Source organism: Misgurnus anguillicaudatus, chromosome 21 (assembly GCF_027580225.2).
Source record: "Misgurnus anguillicaudatus chromosome 21, ASM2758022v2, whole genome shotgun sequence".
Taxonomy (NCBI): domain Eukaryota; kingdom Metazoa; phylum Chordata; class Actinopteri; order Cypriniformes; family Cobitidae; genus Misgurnus; species Misgurnus anguillicaudatus.
Window position 1 is genome coordinate 40,120,947 of NC_073357.2, and position 19,507 is coordinate 40,140,453.

The window sequence follows — 19,507 nt, forward strand, 5'->3', positions numbered from 1 at the left end:
CTCAACACGTCGCGTTTGCATAACTCTAAACAGCGAATCTAATAGAGCTGGGCAAAAAATCGCTTGCGATTCTCATGCGTGTTTCATCAGTAAAGCCAGTTCGGTGATTAGCAGTAAGTCACCATCATCTGCTTTCAGATGGAGCGCCATTTACTACACAGAGCCGTATTTTACAGAGAAGATGGGCAAAATCGCATGCAATATTGGAGGCGATTTCCTACAATTATAAATGTGCAATTTTGAGATCTTCTCTATGAAGTTGACTGATGAAACGCGCATGAGAATTGCAGGCGGGGTTTTTTTTGTCCAGCTCTAGAATCTAGCAGTTTGTGTAATCTAATGTGCTGCTTTAGAAGAACTTGACTTGTGGAAGTGCATGGATGATTAGTTTAAACCAATTGTGAGTGGCGTAACAATGTTCAACCTCTTTACACAACCCCGTATGTACCTGTAGTGTAGGCTTCGTTCACTGAACATGCTTTAAGTCTTTCAGTAGAAAAGATTTTGGCTTCTTCTGTTGTACCAGTTAGTGCTTGTTGGCAGCAATACAGCGGTGAGGGTGAAGGTTTCCACAGCATGCCTGTGTTTGAAAGGACTGCTCTGTAACGTTTGAAGCTGATTTAATGACAAGCAAATCTGGTTGTGATGTCCATATCTTTCAAGGTGGTTATTGTGGACAGGTTTCCAAGCATTAAGCCAGTCCAGCTTGCTATTTAGCAGAGAGACATAAGGCATCTGAATTGTTTATGTACCCGATAGAGGATTTTTAAACGGGAAAAACATTTTGCTATCTGAACTATGCTTAGGCTTTATTTCTGTTTTAGTCTAAATGGTTCCTCAGTAAGTATTTTATGTCTACAGTTTTTTTTTAAATTGCATTCCGATTGGGAAGACATTCGCTCGGACATTAATTGTCTGTTGTAAGTTTCGAGCAGTTGAAGAGACAGAACTTTAATGTAGTTTCCTTTTGTTGAAGAAAACTAATGTCTTCAGTCATAACGTTTTTTGAGGGAAAATGCATGGTTTTTGTATACCTGGAGAGCAGGAAGTACTTGGCTCCTATATTTTCTGAGAATTTGCTTTCATGCTCTCATGCCCTGTGTTTCTCTTGCAGACCCCTGGGGAAACAGATGACTTGCGCTTCATGGATGATGCCTCCAATAATCCTGGTAAGATCAGCAGAATGTAACCTGTGTGTCAGTGCTGTATTCAACATACAAAGAGCACAGATGCAAAAGCCGATAAACGTCACCTCTGTCAAAAATGAGATAATGATATTGACCGAATGCTCTCGGCACAAACTATATACATTTATTAAATACTTTCACTTAAAATTTGCTTAATCCCGGCCTCAGGCCATGTTAAAGGTAGTTTACAGAATATATTAGGATATTGGGCGAATTTTTAAGCATTTTACCTTTATTCAGAAAGGACAATGAAGAGTGACTAGAGACTTTTTAGAAGTGGAGGTTTTTTTCCATGCACTTTAGTTGTTTTTAAAAGTTCCATTCAAACCACTAGCGACTTCTCACTTTGTGTCGCCCATCTCCTTTAATAATGTCGTTAGGAGGCGTTTCTAATTCTAGACTGATCAGGTAAACTCCACTGCTATCATCTCATTGGTTTGCATAAAGATAAACTTTTATCAACTTTGTTGCGACACTGGATACGCCCACTTCCTGTCAACAACGGTCAGTCCGGAAGTCGCCAAGCTTCGATTAAAATGAATGAAGCCATGTCACTAGCATCCGAACGGGAAAGAAATGTTGCAGCATTGCGTCGCGTCTGGTAGAGGTCTTCTCGGGTCCAAATAAATGTACCCGACCCGAATCACTTTATACCCGAACCCGACGTGCATAAATAATTTTTTTTTTAAAAGAAAGACCCGATCCGAGAAAATTAGACCCGAGTCCGACCGGAACCAGTGGCCTTTTTTTACCCAACTGGACCCGATTGTAAAAGGCACCGACCGACGTGTGTGCAGTCTACAGCCCCGCACGCAGTAGTTAGACAGAAACCCTGCTGGTCTCGCAACCAATTTGGCGAGCTGCTCCATTTGTTTACTTTGTTATCTGAAAACGACACACAAGTAACCGCTAAAATGTATACATTTAAAATTGACTGACATGTCTGTCTCAACGAAAATTAACCAACCGCCAGCCACACAATGTCGCAAATGCTTTTTGCAAACAGAGGAGAGGTTTGAAAAGGACATTGACGCACACACGCGAGAGAGTTCGGGTCTTCGGGTCTGTTCGGCAAAAAACACATTAATTTTAAAGGTCACGTTCTTCCTGATACCATTTTTTAAACCCTAGTTAGTTTGTAATGTTGCTATAATAGCATAAATAATACCTGTAAAATTATAAAGCTCAAAGTTCACTGCCAGGCGATATATTTCCTTCAATAGAATTCCTCTTTAAAAGCCTACAAGAACGGCCGGTTTGGACTACAGCCCTCTATTTCCTGCTTTAATGACGTCAGTAAAACAGTTCGTTAAATAAACTTCGCCCACAGGAATACGTCAGTCACCAGCTTTGGCTCAAACGGCTCTGCTAAGCTAAGCTGCTATCGAATCACAGCACACTAAACAAACTACACAATCAGAACTCGATAAGTTTTTCTGATGGAAGGACTTCACCTTACAAGGAAGACATCAGCCTGTTTTGAGGAAAGTGAAAAAAAGCTATACAGATAAGTAAATTATGTGAAAAATACTGCGTTTTTTTTACACGTGAAACATGAACACATGTTATATTGCCCACTATAAAAACAATCAAAGCTTCAAAATCACAGACAGAACGGGAGCTTTAAATTACGTCGGACCTCGGGTTTCCGGATCCAAGTGGAACAGTGAAAACCTCTAGCGTCTGGTTAGGACACGGTGCGGGGCTGTCACACACTTTAAGCATGCAAATATTTTTTGGATGTTACTGCGAATATGAGCTTGCATTTTTGCATTGTCTGATGCATTTGCATGCGTATGCCTATGAATAAAAGTCGGTGGAATAAAGAAGAATGTAGTGTGACTGGCCCTTTAAGCGTTACAATTTTCTGACTAATAACCTTTTCATTGCCATTAAAGTGAAATTACTGAACCTAAACATAAAAGCCTGATAAAAATGCTCATTTAGAAAACATGTCAGACGCACTTAGAGGGTTTTGCATCTGAGCTCTTCATATATATTTTTTTAAATACGGGGTGTGTTTGTGTGCTGTGTTCACATGTACACAGCTTACAGTTATTGTCCTCTTGAAACAGGCGACTTCCTAGGATAAGTGCTCTTCTAATATTGGTAGGAGTTCTGTTTATTGGTTTTATGTGTGTGTGTGTGCGCGCATATGCCTTGGTTCTTGAAAAGACGCCTTCTGTAGTGCACTTTTTTATGGGCTAAACCTTATGATCTAGAGTTTCTTCAGATGAGCAGTGTGTGGGTTTTCTGTGGGTTTGTTTTGAAATCAAGTGTATCAAGTTCTACCAGTTTTTTAATATGTATAGTCTAACGGTTGAGCATGATTTGAGCTGCGAAATGGCCTTGAATCCATCATCTGCATGTAAATTCTTGCACTCATATATAGGAACCCATTTACAAGAACAATAACATAATTCAAGCTGATTTTGTGATAGTGTTGCGATGGATACAAACATCAGCACTACTATTGTCTGTCAAAACACCATTGAGCTAACAGCATCGAGCAAAACACCAAATTTCAAATTAACAAAATTACATTTTTTGTAGCTTGCATGATTTATTACATTTTGAAAAATTGGTGAACCTGTCTTTTTTCGTAACAGGATATTTATCAAAATCAGGGTGTAATATTAAGGGTCTATTCAGAGTATCATTGTACAGTCTTTCTTTGTACCTTATGCTTCTACTGTAACATTGATACACTGCCAGAAACAATGGTCTAAAATGGTCCCAGGCCTGTTACCTGGACAGTACCCTTTAGATACAGATATGTATACATTTGGTATCAATATACACCTTCAATGTACTAATATGAACTCTTCAGTTGCAAAAGTGTACTTTTTGAAAGGGTACTGCCCCAGTGAAAGATAGGGACCACTGTTTGACCATTTTTCTGACAGTGTAGCTGTGTCTTTTAAAGGTGGTCAAACTGTCTTAATGGTCTACAGGATTCTTCGGCATGGTGTGCAGCTCTGGCTTTCAGCTTCTTTACAAACTCACTGCTTTCGCAGCTTTGTCCATTGGTTTCAAACTCTGCATCCATGAGAAGATTTTGTTTAACATAATACCTCAATTGAAAATTTCTCGTCATTTAGGTGACATCATACTTTTCAGTGGATGGAGATGCGCTTTACATGTGCAATGTCAGTGACGTCTGCTCTTCTTACACTGCATGTATTTCACATGTTGTTCTTTATCTCTCTTCTGTTTTCAGTGTCTATTTTAGATGCAGAAGTTCCTATGGCCACCACATCGGCTCTAGAAGAGATGGCTCTCTACAGTAACAAGCGCAAACTACGACAGGGTCGCCGCAGCCTGGAGACCCCAGTGCCCACATAATCGCACATTTACACACTAATGCATTTGAACTGTGAAGATAACACACACACACACATAGTGATAATCTAATGCTGAGGCGTCACATATGACATAGAATGCTCAGCATATTAAACCACTGTTCTTCATTGCCGACCAACACAACACCAGGAAGGCAGATGAGCGGATGGGCAAAAAGAAACACTAGTCATGCCTTTTCAGTTGCTATTGAAAAGGATTTCTCATATTTTTTTATAAATGGTCCAGAGGATGGCTAATTCATTATTTGGCCACTATATTTGCTTTAACCCACCACTTTCTGTCTGTCAGCATTTTAGAAACAGAATTATTTTAAGAGATGGATTTCTTTTTAACTCTTTGAAATCTCTTGACAAGATGTAGAAAGACTGAAAAGGAGATACATTTTTTGGGAGATTCAGTTTGAAGACGACATACTGCTACCTTCACTGCCCCATTCAAGCAAGACTTACACTTTTATTGTTTCAATTCATAATCAAAAGTTTTATTCCTCTTAAATGTAATTTATTAATGTAATATACTGTTTTTATCTATGGGAATCCATAACAAGAGAATCAAATTGTGGCACATGTATATGCTGGTTAGTTGTGATTTTGGGATGAATTATGGAATTGGGAGATATTTTTGCATGCAGCAATGACAATGAGGCCTTGGCATAAAGCTTTTCATTTTATATCCATATCAGTTTGGGAACATTTTTTTAAAGATGCAAATGAATGTAATATTTTTGAAAGGTTGCATCTGACCTTATTTAAAGAATCTGTTACAAACCGTTTTGTAATCTGTATCATCACGCCATATCATAAAGACTGACCTACCATATGCGAGTAGCGTCATTCTCCACCTGTTTAATGAATCTCTAGTCTTCCTTTTCTTGACTAGGAGAGTTAAATGAACTGCGTACTGGTTGTTTCATAGCAATCCTCTTGACCTCTGGCCTTCCTTGCTACGATGTTGTACATTCATATGTTAAGTCATTCCCTTTGATACATTTTTAATGTGAGAATCAGTGGTATCATCATTCGCCAGTCATTGCCTCACATGTCCGCAAGTGTATGGTACCATTTTACTTTTTTAGCACTGGGGGAGGGAGATGTAATCAACATCCATAATTCTCACTCATATCTGTTTCTATGCTGGTGTGTGAAGGTAGTAGATGTTATATATTTCTACATTTAGCTACATTTTAACTAGTATAAAAAATTAAAGCCACTGAAAAAGCTCATTGTGTGAATAATGTACAAATGCATAAAAAAGCAAAAATCAGAGTTTAATCTGAGCCTTTCTGCTCCAAGACCAAACTAATGTCTGGAGGTGGTAGATGTTTCTGGCAGGGTCTGGACTGAGTCATCCCTGTGTAAATATTGGCTTATTGCAATTTTGCAATTGTTCTTTCAGTCCTGTGGGAGGAATACAATAATTTTCCGTTTTTCTCAAACCAGTTGTTAACAACTTCACATTAACAGTGACCCATGACCTTGTCAGTCTTATAAAATAGTTTCTATTTTACTAATCTTAGCTTTTGTGTTGCTCTCATTGACTGAAATTCAGTTTTGGTTAATAAAAGTTTGGCTGATCATTTTATTTTTAGAAAGCATAGTTTGAGGAGAAAGTTTGGTTTTCAGTAACCAGTGGGCTTATGGGATTCACTACATTCTTACATTATCAGAGCGAAAGCGTTTGGTATCTCATTGTTTTCTTGATTTAATGTTGGGGAGGATTTTGTTTGCTAAGTGGGAGGGTGGGACTGAAGGTTTGGGGATATAGCTCATTCAGGACTGTAACTAGTGAATTTGTACAACCAAAGAAGTCTATTTTGTGGTTCAGGAATAATAAAGTTTACTTTTCATTTAACAACCTGATGTACTGAGGTTGTTTTGTTTCATCTGAATACACACTCACCTAAAGGATTATTAGGAACACCATACTAATACTGTGTTTGCCCCCTTTCGCCTTCAGAACTGCCTTAATTCTACATGGCCTTTATTCAACAAGGTGCTGAAAGCATTCTTTAGAAATGTTGGCCCATATTGATAGGATAGCATCTTGCAGTTGATGATGATTTGTGGGATGCACATCCAGGGCATGAAGCTCCTGTTCCACCACATCCCAAAGATGCTCTATTGGGTTAAGATCTGGTGACTGTGGGGGCCATTTTAGTACAGTGAACTCATTGTCATGTTCAAGAAACCAATTTGAAATGATTCAAGCTTTGTGACATGGTGCATTATTCTGCTGAAAGTAGCCATCAGAGGGTGGATACATGGTGGTCATAAAGGGATGGACATGGTCAGAAACAATGTTCAGGTAGGCTGTGGCATTTAAACGATGCCCAATTGGCACTAAGGCACCTGGTGTGCCAAGAAAACATCCCCACACCATTACACCACCAGCCTGCACAGTGGTAACAAGGCATGATGGATCCATGTTCTCATTCTGTTTATGCCAAATTCTGACTCTACCATCCGAATGTCTCAACAGAAATCGAGACTCATCAGACCAGGAAAAAACATTTCAGTCTTTAACTGTCAATTTTGTTGAACTTGTGCAAATTGTAGCCTCTTTTTCTTATTTGTAGTGGAGATGAGTGATACCCGGCGGGGTTTTCTGCTGTTGTAGCCCATCTGTCTCAAGGTTGTGCGTGTTGTGGCTTCACAAATGCTTTGCTGCATACCTCGGTTGTAATGAGTGGTTATTTCAGTAAAAGTTGCTCTTCTATCAGCTTGAATCAGTCGGCCCATTCTCCTCTGACCTCTAGCATCAAAAGACATTTTCGCCCACAGGACTGCCGCATACTGGATGTTTTTCCCTTTTCACACCATTCTTTGTAAACCCTAGAAATGGTTGTGCGTGAAAATCCCAGTAACTGAGCAGATGCCAACAACCATGCCATGCTCAAAATTGCTTAAATCACCTTTCTTTACCATTCTGACATTCAGTTTGGAGTTCAGGAGATTGTCTTGACCAGGACCACAACCCTAAATGCATTGAAGCAACTGCCATGTGATTGGTTGATTAGATAATTGTATTAATGAGAAATTGAACAGGTATTCCTAATAATCCTTTAGGTGAGTGTAGAGTGTACTAATGTTTTCTTCCCAATAAGTATAAACATATAGCCGTTTAACAGGTGCCTAACAATAAGTTACAATCATTTGTGTACATAAAAATAAACAATGCTCATTCAGTTCAAGCAAACATGTATTTTCAGCAATTAATCCAAACTGTTTTATAGATATAGTGTATGTGTGTTTCCTTGCATCAGTGCTGAACAATGTTGGATGCAAATTTAATGACACAAATCTGACAATGTTGTACAAAGCAAACACAGCATTCAGATCGCAAAGGAAGTATAAAGTCCATAGATTTTGCTGTCCTAATGCTTTCCTCTCTGTAAAACAAAGAGTTTAGTTTTAGCACCATGCTGAACAATGAGTTATAACATCAGGTGTGGATAAAAATGTCTTACCCTCTGGAGAGTTTTGTTATAAGCATTATGAAATGATACAGCACTGGGATTTTCTTGAAGATTGTCACCGAGATGCTCAAATGACTGTTGTTCATCATCCTGTTCGTAAAACACAATCTTTGTGACAGTCATACTGAATGCAATCTTTAACTTTTAAATTTTATTGAAATATTACTCTTATTACATGAAACAACATTTCGGGGCAGTTTCCTGGACAGGGTTTAGATTCATCAAAAACTAGGCCTTACTTATATTAAGACATTTAAGACATTTATACAAACATTCCTTACCAAAAACAACAATACTGGTGTGCATGTTGTGAAGCGAAACAATGGCACTGATATATGTTAATATATGTCAGTGCAAGATGTTTTGCAGCTCAAACATGCATTTTAGTTTGGGACTAGGATAAGCCCTGTCCGGGAATCTGCCCCATAAACTCTTTTGGAATGGTTCAGCTGGAGCATAGGATAATTGAACTGACTATGGAAGACTAAAGCCCATCTGAAATCTTTTGCATTATTGCAGGTTTGCAATAGTAAATGACTTTAACATTTAGAATTATATATATAATTATAAAAAGCATGCACTGTTTAAACTGTGTGTTGCTTATAGATAAAACATTATTAGAATAATAGCATCATTACTATTTCAGACAGTGGTATTTATAAGCTTGTGTTGTGCTGTTACAAACCAGATTTAAAGCTATGTCTACGGGTACACGTCCTGGTCTAATTGGTCCATGGTCTAAGATGGACAACACTTGATCCGGCAACAGGAAAGACTCATTGTACCAGCTCTCAAACTCTGGCAACCATACATAAAATAAAAAATGAATGCAGCCTTACTGGATATAGCTTATATCTTTTAGGAGCTGCACTAAAGATGCATTAAAGGAAAACATCAGTTTTTCAATATTTTACTATGTTCTTAACTCAACTTAGACAAATTAATACATATACCTATCTCTTTCTCAATGCCTGCACCCAATCCCCGCACAGTGCGCCGTGAATGCGCTATCACCCAGCCCAGCCCCACTCATTCCTCAGGATCCAAACAGGATGAATTTAGAAGCCCCCAAACACCTCCATGTTTTCCCCACTCAAAGACTGCTACATAAGAAGTTACACGCGCACAAATAAAATGTGACGATTTTTTTAAAGCGGATAAAAAATGAGAACTATATTGTATGGCGGAAGAGCACTTACTTTGCAGCACTTCAACCTCGGTGTGCAGCAACATCATCACTCCTGACTACTCCCCCTCAAGCTCAAAGAAAGTCAATATTACTGCACCCAAGTTTTTTTATCCACTTTAAAAATCGCCACGTGTCACCAAAACTTACTCATGTAACTACTCATGTAACAGTATTTAAATAGGGAAAACATGGAAGTGTTTGGTGTCTTAAATTCATCCCTGTTTGGATCCTAAGGAATGAATGGGGCTAAGCTAAATGCTAACACATTCATGACACGCTGTACAAAAATTAAGTGCACGCATTGAAAAAAGATAGATATGTATTAATTTGTCTAAGTTGAGATAAAGGAAAACACCACTGTTTTTCAATATTTTAAGTCAATCAATTCAGGTCTACTTTTTGTTTAAAATTGTGAAAACTAAGAATTAACAGCATATACATTTATGGAATAAAAATGCCCAGGAAGATTTTACCTGTTAGTAGCCGTACCCGACACTGATTCACCAGTTGCTGACAGTAGCTGACTTCAGCTTTAATGCTGTTGTGGTCCTCGTAAGCTTTTCTGTAACGGCTCTTTAACTCCTTCAGCTGCATCACTAGAGACAGCTCTGCCTCTTCGAGCACAGGTTCACCCTCGGCATTCACAAACTGTCCTGTAACACAAAAATCACTTTCACTTTTTTTGTCATCTCTACACAGGTCATGGCCAGTAACACTAATGCTTACCCTGGTTTTGTCTTTGTTCTCTGAATTGTTGTAATTCAGAAGCAATGTAATCCATATCCCGTTTAGTCACATTGATGACATCTGTAAGGGAGCGTAACTGGGACCTGCGCTCCAACAGCACAGCTTTGTTTTCTTTTAGTATACGATTAATCTCACTTCCCTTTTCTGCTTTGAAATCCTCAAATGCTTCCGCCTTAGGAGGAGGAGAAGAGCTGAGAATAGAGGGGACCTTATTATAACATTTTAATATATATGAGGGCAGTTTCCTGGAAAGGGTTTATCCCAGACTAAAATGCATGTTTGAGCTGCCTTAATGTCTTAAAAAAACTAATGCCTAGTCTGAATGAATCTAAACCCTGTCCATGAAACCACCCCATAATGTTTTATATTGTACTCATTATCTATTAATATGGTCCTGCAACAAGATCCTGTCAGCAGAGGTCTCTCCAACCTCACAGCAGCTGTCCGTTTATGTAAAGATGTGCTTACTCAGTTCTGTGCTGATCTTCAGAAACATGCTGTTGGTATTCATGCGTGACCAAGTCTGAATCACTCAGATTTAATGGCTGTTCAGCTTCTACGGTAGTAGTTTCCATTGGTGCCAGGTTCAGTGCTTCTTCCTTTCTGCGAGAGATATTAAAATATTTTACAACCCTATATCTATAGTCATTTTTAAATCCCCACATTATATAATAACCAGAAGCATAACATGTTTTAGCTGTGCACCCAATAATGTAATAATAGTTTTGGTTAACAGTTGTGGGCTATCAAGCGGGAGTTTTGCCGTTACATAACATTGTTTATAAAAGTCACTGAACTTTATACAGGATGACATCAAATTATTTACCTTACCATTCCTTTGACCTATAGCATGCTCGTGTGATATTTCTTGGTTTGTGCTGATCTGACCAGACAATCTTGGCTCATATTTTTACCAGAGAGGACTGATGCTGGATTCAGGCTTAGTGCAGGAAAAACAGATTCTTACCTGCTTATATGTTTGCGTTTAGTTGTTTTAGGTGACACAGCTTGTCGATGCCTCTGTGAAGAGTCGGCTAAACCAAGCCCATATCCGCCTCTGTCCACCTCTCCTACAGTAGATGCAGATCCCAACATCTGTAACAGATTTGATGGTATATATGACATCAGTTTCTGATTTAGTGTCCCAAGAGACGTTGTCCATTAAAATGATGTATATTACTGACTTCTGCAGCAGCAGATGGTGTTGTGTCTAAGGCTTTCTCTGCTGTAGTATTTCTCAGACGCAGATGCTCTTTCAATTTTTCTTCTTTCTCCCTATTTAAAACATACTCAGTTGTGCACAATTGAATGGCAGACAAATTGTTGATGAATGGGTACTTACAGCACAACATTTCTGAATTGAGCAAACACTTCTTGGATCTGAATAGCATTCACAATCTGTAAAACGATATTTTTTTGAAAATTATACATTAAATGTGCAATTAAAGGGACATTCCACTTTTTTAAAAAATATACAAATTTTCCAGCTCCCTTAGAGTTAAACATTAAGATTTTTACAGTTTTGGAGTCCATTCAGCTGATCTCCGGCTCTTTAACACTTCCAGCATAGCACAGCACAACCCACCGAATCCGACCAGACCACTAGCATCGCGCAAGAAAAATAACCAATGAGTTTTGGTATTTTTCCCATTTAAAACTTGACTCCTCTGTAGGGTGGCCATTCGTGCCAGTTCCGCCGGACACATCCCGAACATGTTTTCGGGTGCGTTCTCCGTAAGTTGCGTTGGTCGACCGCATACGTCATCAAGGTTAATTATTCCGGGTTCAATTTCAGAAAAGCATCCCTTACATTTCAAGGTAAGAATGAAACTACAATGACTTTATGTCTTAAAAGAAATAAATCTTAATTTTTTAATGCATTTAACTGAATTGTGAAAACTTCGATGACGTATGCGGTTGAGCAACGCGACTTGAACCGAAAACATGTTCGGGACGTGTCCAGCGTAACTGGCACGAATGGCCACCATACTCTTCTGTAGTTACATTGTGTACTAAACTGACAGAAAATTAAAAGTTGCGATTTTCTAGGCAGATGTGGATATATATGACTTATACTCTCATTCTGGCATAATAATCAAGGACTTTGCTGCTGTAACAACGCTGCAGCAGGCGTAGTGATAAAACGCAGCACCCGAAAATGGTCCCCTGCTATTGAAAGTAACTAAGGGGACTATTTTGGCTGCTTCGTAATATCACTACGCCTGCTGCAGCCATGTTACGGCAGCAAAGTCTTTGATTATTACGCGAGTATAGTTCCTAGCTATATCTGCCTAGAAATCGCAACTTTTAATTTTCTTTCATTCTTAGCACACAATGTAACTACAGAAGAGTCAAGTTTTAAATAGGAAAACTCTTTGGTTATTTGTAGCGCAATGCTAATGGTCTAATTAGATTCAATGTATTGTGCTAAGCTATGCTAAAAGTGCTAGCGCCAGACCCGGAAATCAGCTGAATGGATTCAAAAAAGGTAAAAATCAAATGTTTAACTCTAGGGGAGCTGGAAAATGAGTATATTTTTTAAAGAAGTGGAATGTCCCTTCAAAGATGTTCTTGTGGAAGCGAAACAAAAACTACTTGATGTTCTTGAAATTCTCATCTACTGCTGTATGTATTCGACTTAAATGAAAAGGATTCATGAAAAGTAAACTATGTTAACTTTCAAGATCTAATCTTTGTTTTTTTAAGCTGTGAGACGCTGATCGAGATGTTTACCGGAATCTCATCCAGAGAGCCAGACAGGTAACTCTGCACCTGATTCTTCACTTGACTCTTTACTTCTGCCATCTGCGTCTCTGACAGAATCTCATTGAAAACTCTGACACGATTAGTCTTTAAGAAAGGAGGACATTAAATTGAGACCAATTCAGTGTTTGTCTAGGCTGGTATACATCTATTGTTGTAGTCAGCATCAGATGTATACGTGCATGACACTCACCGGTGTGTTATACATAGACAGCTCCTCTTTAAGAAACTGGATTTCTTTCTGAAGTTTTTGCACCTGAAGCTTTATAAACAAAATATATAAAGTGTATATATTTGGAAAATAATGTGATATTTCATAATGTGAAATTAACGAAAGCTTACCACAGGGTCGATATGTTCATTTATTGATGGCTTTGTCTGTACACATTTCATTCTGGAGGCAAAGCGAAGTGTTGAAATCTGCCAATGGAAACAATCAAAGCTTAAGCAAAGTATTTAATATCACAACAATCCACCAGGGGTCTCATTTATAAAGCGTGCGTACGCACAAAACAGGGCTGGAAATGTGCGTACGCCAGTTCTTATCGCAAAGGTTGTGATCTATAAAAAACAAACTTGACTGGAGAATGGGCTTGCAGGGTTGGATCTGAGGATGATTCATGTACGCACACCTGCCGGTGATCTGTGATTTATAAAGGGAACATTGCTTTCTTCATATTTTTGGCGTATGCCATTTTTGGCTTTTGTACGTACGTAGACCTTTAGTAAGAATCCTATGCACAGTTTTATAAATGAGAAGTCTTTAAATGAAACATCATCTCACCGTCTCTTCAATTTGTGATGCTTCACCATATATGTTAGCCACCAGAACAGTGTTACAGTTTCCTCCTGTATACAGTAGAAACAATTGCCAGAGATGTGATAGAAATCTGTAAGTCATGCATGTTTAGTTTTATGCAAGATTATATTTTAACAATGAAGCTTTTTAAAAAGTATTAACATGTTCAGGAAATTTGAATTATTTAGCTTCAGTGTAGAAAGTAAGGTGTAAGACTAAAAATCGAATCATGGAATTATAAAAATCTATGCTACATAGACAGACTGTAATCCACCACTGTAGTTTTTCGAACTGTCACTAGTATTGTTAACAGACTGACCAAGTGAGTCTTTAAGAGCATGAGTTAGTTTGCTTTGTCTGAAGGGAACGTGTTCTCTGTGGCTATCGGCTAGAGCCAAGATAACCTGTTCCAAAAAAGACAGGGATTTGTTGATATACATGGCCTCTCTTTGGACTTGTCCCTCTGACTGGTGAAAGATAAAAAAACAAAAAATGAAAAACCTTTAACATTCAAATTTCAGGAGCTTGCCAAGATTAACACACTAATGCAAACAGCACTGGACTTTGAGACAGTACAAATTCAATAATGTCCTACACTCCAAAAAAATGTCAAAAAGGGACGAGCCCAGCTGGGTTGTTTTAATCCATTGTTGGGTAAAACTTAAAAATTTTCTGGGTTAATTTTAACCCAACTGCTGGGCTTGTCTCTTTTTGACCCAACGCTGAGTTGAAGATAATTTAGAGTATATTTAGCCCTTATTTGCACATTAATGTATCATTTTACATATAATTCAGTGTACAACTACAGTAAAAGAGTGAAAATGACCTGACCCCAGTTTTGCTGAGTCTTTCAGATCCAGCCAGGTCCACCAGGTTCAGTTTAGAGGTGATGTATTTTGCATCTGACAGCGTGCGTGACCGTGACTGTGCCATACAGAAACACATACAGTATGTGGATTCTGCATGTTCAGTATATTTTTAGTCAGTAAAGCGATGTCAAGGATTTACCTCAATGTAAACTGTAAATATGCAATGAGACCTGGAGGAATTTTTATTAAGGGCATGTTCTCCAATTATTCTGTTCATCTCCCCCTGTCAGAGCACAGACAGCAATGTTAAATTACAGACGGGTAAATGTGACAAATATAAAGGTGCATGAACACCATGTGGTAAAACATGTTTATAAAGACACCCTTGTTAAGGTTGTGGGATCTAGATGTCAAATTGTTTTTCATTAGGCAATTTGTCAACAGCAGAACTGTGAGATAAGAAAAGACCTTTGTCACTATCAGACTTTTTAGAAGAATCAGAACAGAGTTCTGTTTACTGGAAAGTCTTTTATTGTGAATTTGCCGCCGCCTTCTTTCATCATGTTGTCATGATGATAAAATGCAATTATTTTATCCTACCTCAAAAAGCAGACTAAGAGCCTCCTCTTCATTGTGAACCAGATGTAAAGTCAGCCCTTTAATTGAGACTCCACCCCCTGGTTCTTCTACCACAGTTAAGACCCCACTCCCACCTTTTCCCCGCTTTAAGGTCGACAAAAGGTCCACCATAGTCTCATTGTAGATTTCTAGAAAGGAGAGGTGCACAGAGAAGGTATGGTCTGTACGTTGCTCCACCTCATGGAAAACCTGAGGAATTAAGGGAAGTTTAGTGGTCGTAAAGGCCGCTATATTGACTGTGTGCTTTATCATGGCTCTCAGTCACCTGCTGTAGAGCACGAGGAATGATGCCTCTCTGTCTGTAAGCCTCCGCAGCTCCTGTCATGGTGTATGTTTTACCTGCTCCAGTTTGCCCAAAGCACAAAATTGTACCTTTTTATACAAAAGGATGAATTAAAATCATTCACAACTGAATTATACACTGTAGTTATAGGAATTATCTCACAGGAATTTTTAACTTGTTTTGCAAGTTGGCTAATTTGTATGAATTCGTACGAAGTAAATTGTACAAAAACGTATGAGATAAAAATAAACATATAATATACAATTGTGTGCTTTTGCATTACTTACCATTGTAGCCTTGAAATGCTCCAAGCACAACGCTCTGGGCAACATAATCATAAACTTCTTCCTGTGACAAATTGTGCAGCACCCCATCAAGTTTAAACAATCTGGAGTTTATTTGATTATTGCTCCGTAATCTCTTGAAGTCTTTCTTTGACCGTACACTCAGAGTCTTGGAGAAACAGAGAAGTAAGACCGGTCATAGCTGTCAGTAACTATTAGCTCCAATCAGTAAAGCATGCAGTAACACAAGGCCTGAGCATGGTACACTGTAAAAAATTATCTGATCAAGTTATGGCAACATGTGCTTTTACATTACAATTCATTAAAATTAGTTATAAGAAAGTATAAATGAAAGTCAAATAAAAAAATTTACTTAAAAACTTTGACTTGAGGGTTCTTCTGGCATTGCTTTTAAAGGAACAGTTCACCCAAAAATTACTATCATAATTTTTGTCACTCCCTTTTTGTTTCAAACCTGTATGAATTTCTTTGTTCTGATAAGCATGAAAGAAGATATTTTGAAAAATGTTTGTAACCAAACCGATCATGATCCCCATTTACTTCCATAGTAAGAAAAAAAATACAAATTGCACTTTTCCATTGCATAGTACCCCACGGTTTGGTTTGGGTCAGGTCAGGTCAGCCCACCGGTGAACGTGATTTCACCAAGTAGGATGTGATCCTGGATCAACACCATTGTTGGTCCTGGATTAACATTTTCATTAACCAATCAGATTGCAGGATTAGTGTATATGTTAGGTTTAGGTTTAGGATTGGGTTAGGGGCTTTTAAGAAATACTCCTCAAAATATTATTTTACACTAATTTGAGGGTTTAAAATGGTTAGGGTTTGAGTTAAGTGTAGGTTGGGGTATCTTTGATTAAAACATTGATCCAGGATAAACAAAAAATGTTGATCCAGGATCACATCTTACTTGGTGAAATCACGGCGACCTCACTTTGGCTTGGTTAGCTTTTCCATCGAGTTTAGTGACACTTCGGAGTGGGAGGGATTATAGGCGAGCCAGTATATTTGCGCTGCCTACTGCTGTGACATCATACAAGTGAAAGAGTCGTTGTACCCCAATTTCCATACATTCATTTATTTCTCAGTCCGTCACAAATTTCAAATTGACCACCGTAAATACATGTTTGCACATCGCGTTTATATTGTTGTCTCATATGACAGTTTCTGTACAACCACCTGTTGCGTCAGTCAACGAGCTCCGTCGAGCCTCATTTAAGTTGCATTTAAGCATATATGCATGTTGCGAATGTGCCGCCACAAACTGAAAGTCTGGAAAAAATTTGGTATGGTGTTCCTGATTCTCAACCTGTGGATGTTTTTCATCGCTAAAAGGGATTTTGGGAACTAATAGCAGAGCACAGATGACAACATGTTTGCTTGAGAGCGCAAGCTAGCACTGAGGTAAAGCTAATCTTTTTATAACAATGATGCTGGTAGTGACAATTCTCTTAGACCAATCAGTGATCCACAGTGTTTTCGTGTCACGTTTTGGTATCAGCGCGGGTCGCTTGGAACCCAGACTGAGGTGGTACAAAAAAAATATCGGGTATGTACTGCACCCAGTGGAAAAGCTCACAAAAGTAAGCTGACCAAAACCAAACCGTGGTGTACTATGCAATGGAAAAGCGCCATAAGTTAATGGGGCTCATGATCGGTTTGGTTAGCCTACTAACATTACTCAAAATATCTTCCATTGAGCTTATTAGAACAAAGACATTTATAAAGGTTTGTAACCACATGAGAGTGAGTACATGATGACAGAATTTTCACTTTTGGGTGAACTATTCCTTTAAGATCATTTTTTAATAACTTATTTTAATTAGTGTATGTACGTGGGGTTACCTGATGGTCAGGAAGACATTCAATAAGCTCATGTGCAAAACTGGCTGTGGGACGGATGCGTATATATACTTTTACTGGACTGTCCTGGGTGTTCATGATACCTGAAATGTCGGGTATATCTGACAGAGAGCGCGAAAATATGTTTGAATATTTAAGAAAAGAGTTTTTATGTCCTCAATCGATAACAAAAACGTACCTGATTAAATCGTGGGATCACAGAAAGATGATCGCATCTGCAGCTCGACCTGATGGCTTCGTTATATCACACTAATGCTGTAGTTATTGTTGATACGGTTGTCATGACAACACCACACTGTGTGTGTGCACAGTACAGGCCTACAGCAAGCGCCGCAAACATTTAATTTATTTCTTTTAACCACAAACAAGGGATTGAATTCAGTTTTAGTTTAACATAAACTCTTCGATATATTTAAGGTGGAATAATAATACATTATAAAAAACAACCTAATTTTCCCTCAACAGTTTGTCATTTGTAAAAGTGCGCTGTTGAATGACCCGTCTGCCATTGGCTCCTCCCTCCCTGCGGTCCTTTAAAAAATCTATATGCTATCTTTACCATCTGCAATCTTAGGCTATAGTTTACTGATGCTCTGTATATTACATTGAAAATGAAAAAACACCTCATCGTTCTGTTTTTCTGCTTAAGTTTAGTGCTCCCAGTACAGAACAAAAAGGTATGTACATTTTCTTTTCAGACAGCTTTTAAAGCGTCAACTCGCATCGTAAAAATGTCATTTGAGTAGGCTAATCGAAACAAATCTAAAAAAAGTTTAATGAATTACTGGAAAGCAATTCTACTTATATAAACTCATTAGACTAAATAGTCCATGCAGGATATAAGGCAATGTATATTTTCAAGGAATAACCCCAACTCTTTGGCTTACCATAACGCAAACTGAATGATGTCTTATAAAAAAACTTTTTTATTTGCTTTTACCTAGACTCTAAAATTTTTACGTACATTTTTATCAACTAATGAGGTAAGTTTTACTCACAATCAGAATTTTGATACTAGAATTTACTATAACGATAACTTGCTGCTTTTAAAAGAATAACATTATTTCCACAGAATAAAGCAAACCCTACTTTGAATGAAACAGACTTAAATGTTGGGGAGCCTTTACAGGTCTGTACCAGAAATAAATCCTAAATGACTATACCACTAAAAATGTACACAATTACATCTCCTAAACAACCTGTCAATAACCGATAATGTTGTAAAGTTTAATGTTTATTACTACAATCTTCTTAAAGAAACTGTTCGATTTTCAGTTCATATAGTTTGTGGTTTTCTTCCACAACAGATGATAAACCTTACGCTTTCCAATAAAACTCAAGGATATTTTGGGGAGAGAAAAAATAACACGGATCATGCAGAGGTGGGGTTGTTTTGTTTGGACTTATTTTGTTTGGAAAAAAAACCATTTACTGGCATCACCTTACTTTCGATAAAAGTGTACTTTTAAAAGTAAAATGAGGGATAAGGACGTTGACATGGTTTCCTTTATTAATTGTTAGCAGCATTGATACTTAAAACATTAGAAAACATTTGAAATGTGTTTTAGAAATAGTTTACCGCGGTCTCGGTCTTTTGGGCACTAGATGGAGCCACAGGATGAGTCGACATAGCCCTACTGTAGTTTATGTGTGGATTTCACTGTTTCTGTGTTGGTTTATTAATATGTCATGGCTTTATTGCCACACTGTTCATGGCAAATGTAAAGATAAAATGTTTATGTGAAAATGTGAATACAGAATTCAGTTTTTTTTTAATATAGGCCTATATATCCTATATATATTTTGGAGGAGGTTTATTGTGAAGTGAGTTGCTTGTGTAAAAACTCAGATTTTAAAAGTGTTTCTAATTCTTCTTCCTTTAGACACAATGGCCACAAAACGTCTCACAAAATTAAAACAAAACCTATTTGCACAGCCCTGTAAGTATTAATTATTTTATCTCCATACTACTCCATACAGCTGATTATAATAGTTGATTTGTGAAAGGTTTTTAAAAAATTGTTAAATCATTTAATTTTCTCATTTATAGGTAATGAAATTGTTATTAAAGCTACTGGAAAT

General features: G+C 37.9%; 2 protein-coding genes across 20 annotated transcripts in view; one reads left to right on the plus strand and one right to left on the minus strand.

The window, feature by feature from the left end:
• Positions 1-6,146, plus strand: part of scrib (scribble planar cell polarity protein) — a 101,230-nt gene extending 95,084 nt beyond the window's left edge. For 15 of the 17 annotated variants that reach the window (XM_073859165.1, XM_073859163.1, XM_073859169.1 and 12 more), the window contains 2 exons: positions 1,115-1,169; positions 4,408-6,146. In XM_073859165.1, coding sequence (XP_073715266.1) covers positions 1,115-1,169; positions 4,408-4,532 — 180 coding nt within the window. In that variant the 3' untranslated portion in view covers positions 4,533-6,146. Of the gene's footprint in view, positions 1-1,114; positions 1,170-3,262; positions 3,297-4,407 lie in introns of all 17 variants that reach the window. The other 2 variants (XM_073859171.1, XM_073859175.1) reach the window with 1 other exon arrangement.
• A 1,584-nt stretch (positions 6,147-7,730) lies between these two features.
• kif9 (kinesin family member 9) lies at positions 7,731-17,743 on the minus strand. Of its 3 annotated transcripts, none has more exons than XM_055207288.2 (21): positions 17,604-17,743; positions 17,408-17,526; positions 15,542-15,707; positions 15,237-15,343; positions 14,933-15,160; positions 14,532-14,615; positions 14,355-14,447; positions 13,843-13,990; positions 13,509-13,573; positions 13,067-13,144; positions 12,918-12,986; positions 12,695-12,811; positions 11,304-11,359; positions 11,146-11,236; positions 10,929-11,056; positions 10,430-10,564; positions 9,941-10,152; positions 9,688-9,867; positions 8,711-8,823; positions 8,017-8,115; positions 7,731-7,938 (listed from the first exon to the last, which is right to left on the minus strand). In XM_055207288.2, exons 2-21 carry the CDS (start codon positions 17,501-17,503, stop codon positions 7,924-7,926), a joined length of 2,280 nt encoding a protein of 759 aa, XP_055063263.2. In that variant the 5' UTR covers positions 17,504-17,526; positions 17,604-17,743; the 3' UTR covers positions 7,731-7,923. The 3 variants fall into 3 exon arrangements, with proteins under 3 accessions (XP_055063263.2, XP_055063268.2, XP_055063278.2); XM_055207293.2 differs by having other exon boundaries at positions 17,408-17,508; positions 17,604-17,733; XM_055207303.2 differs by lacking the exon at positions 12,695-12,811.
• Positions 17,744-19,507: the final 1,764 nt, after the last annotated feature.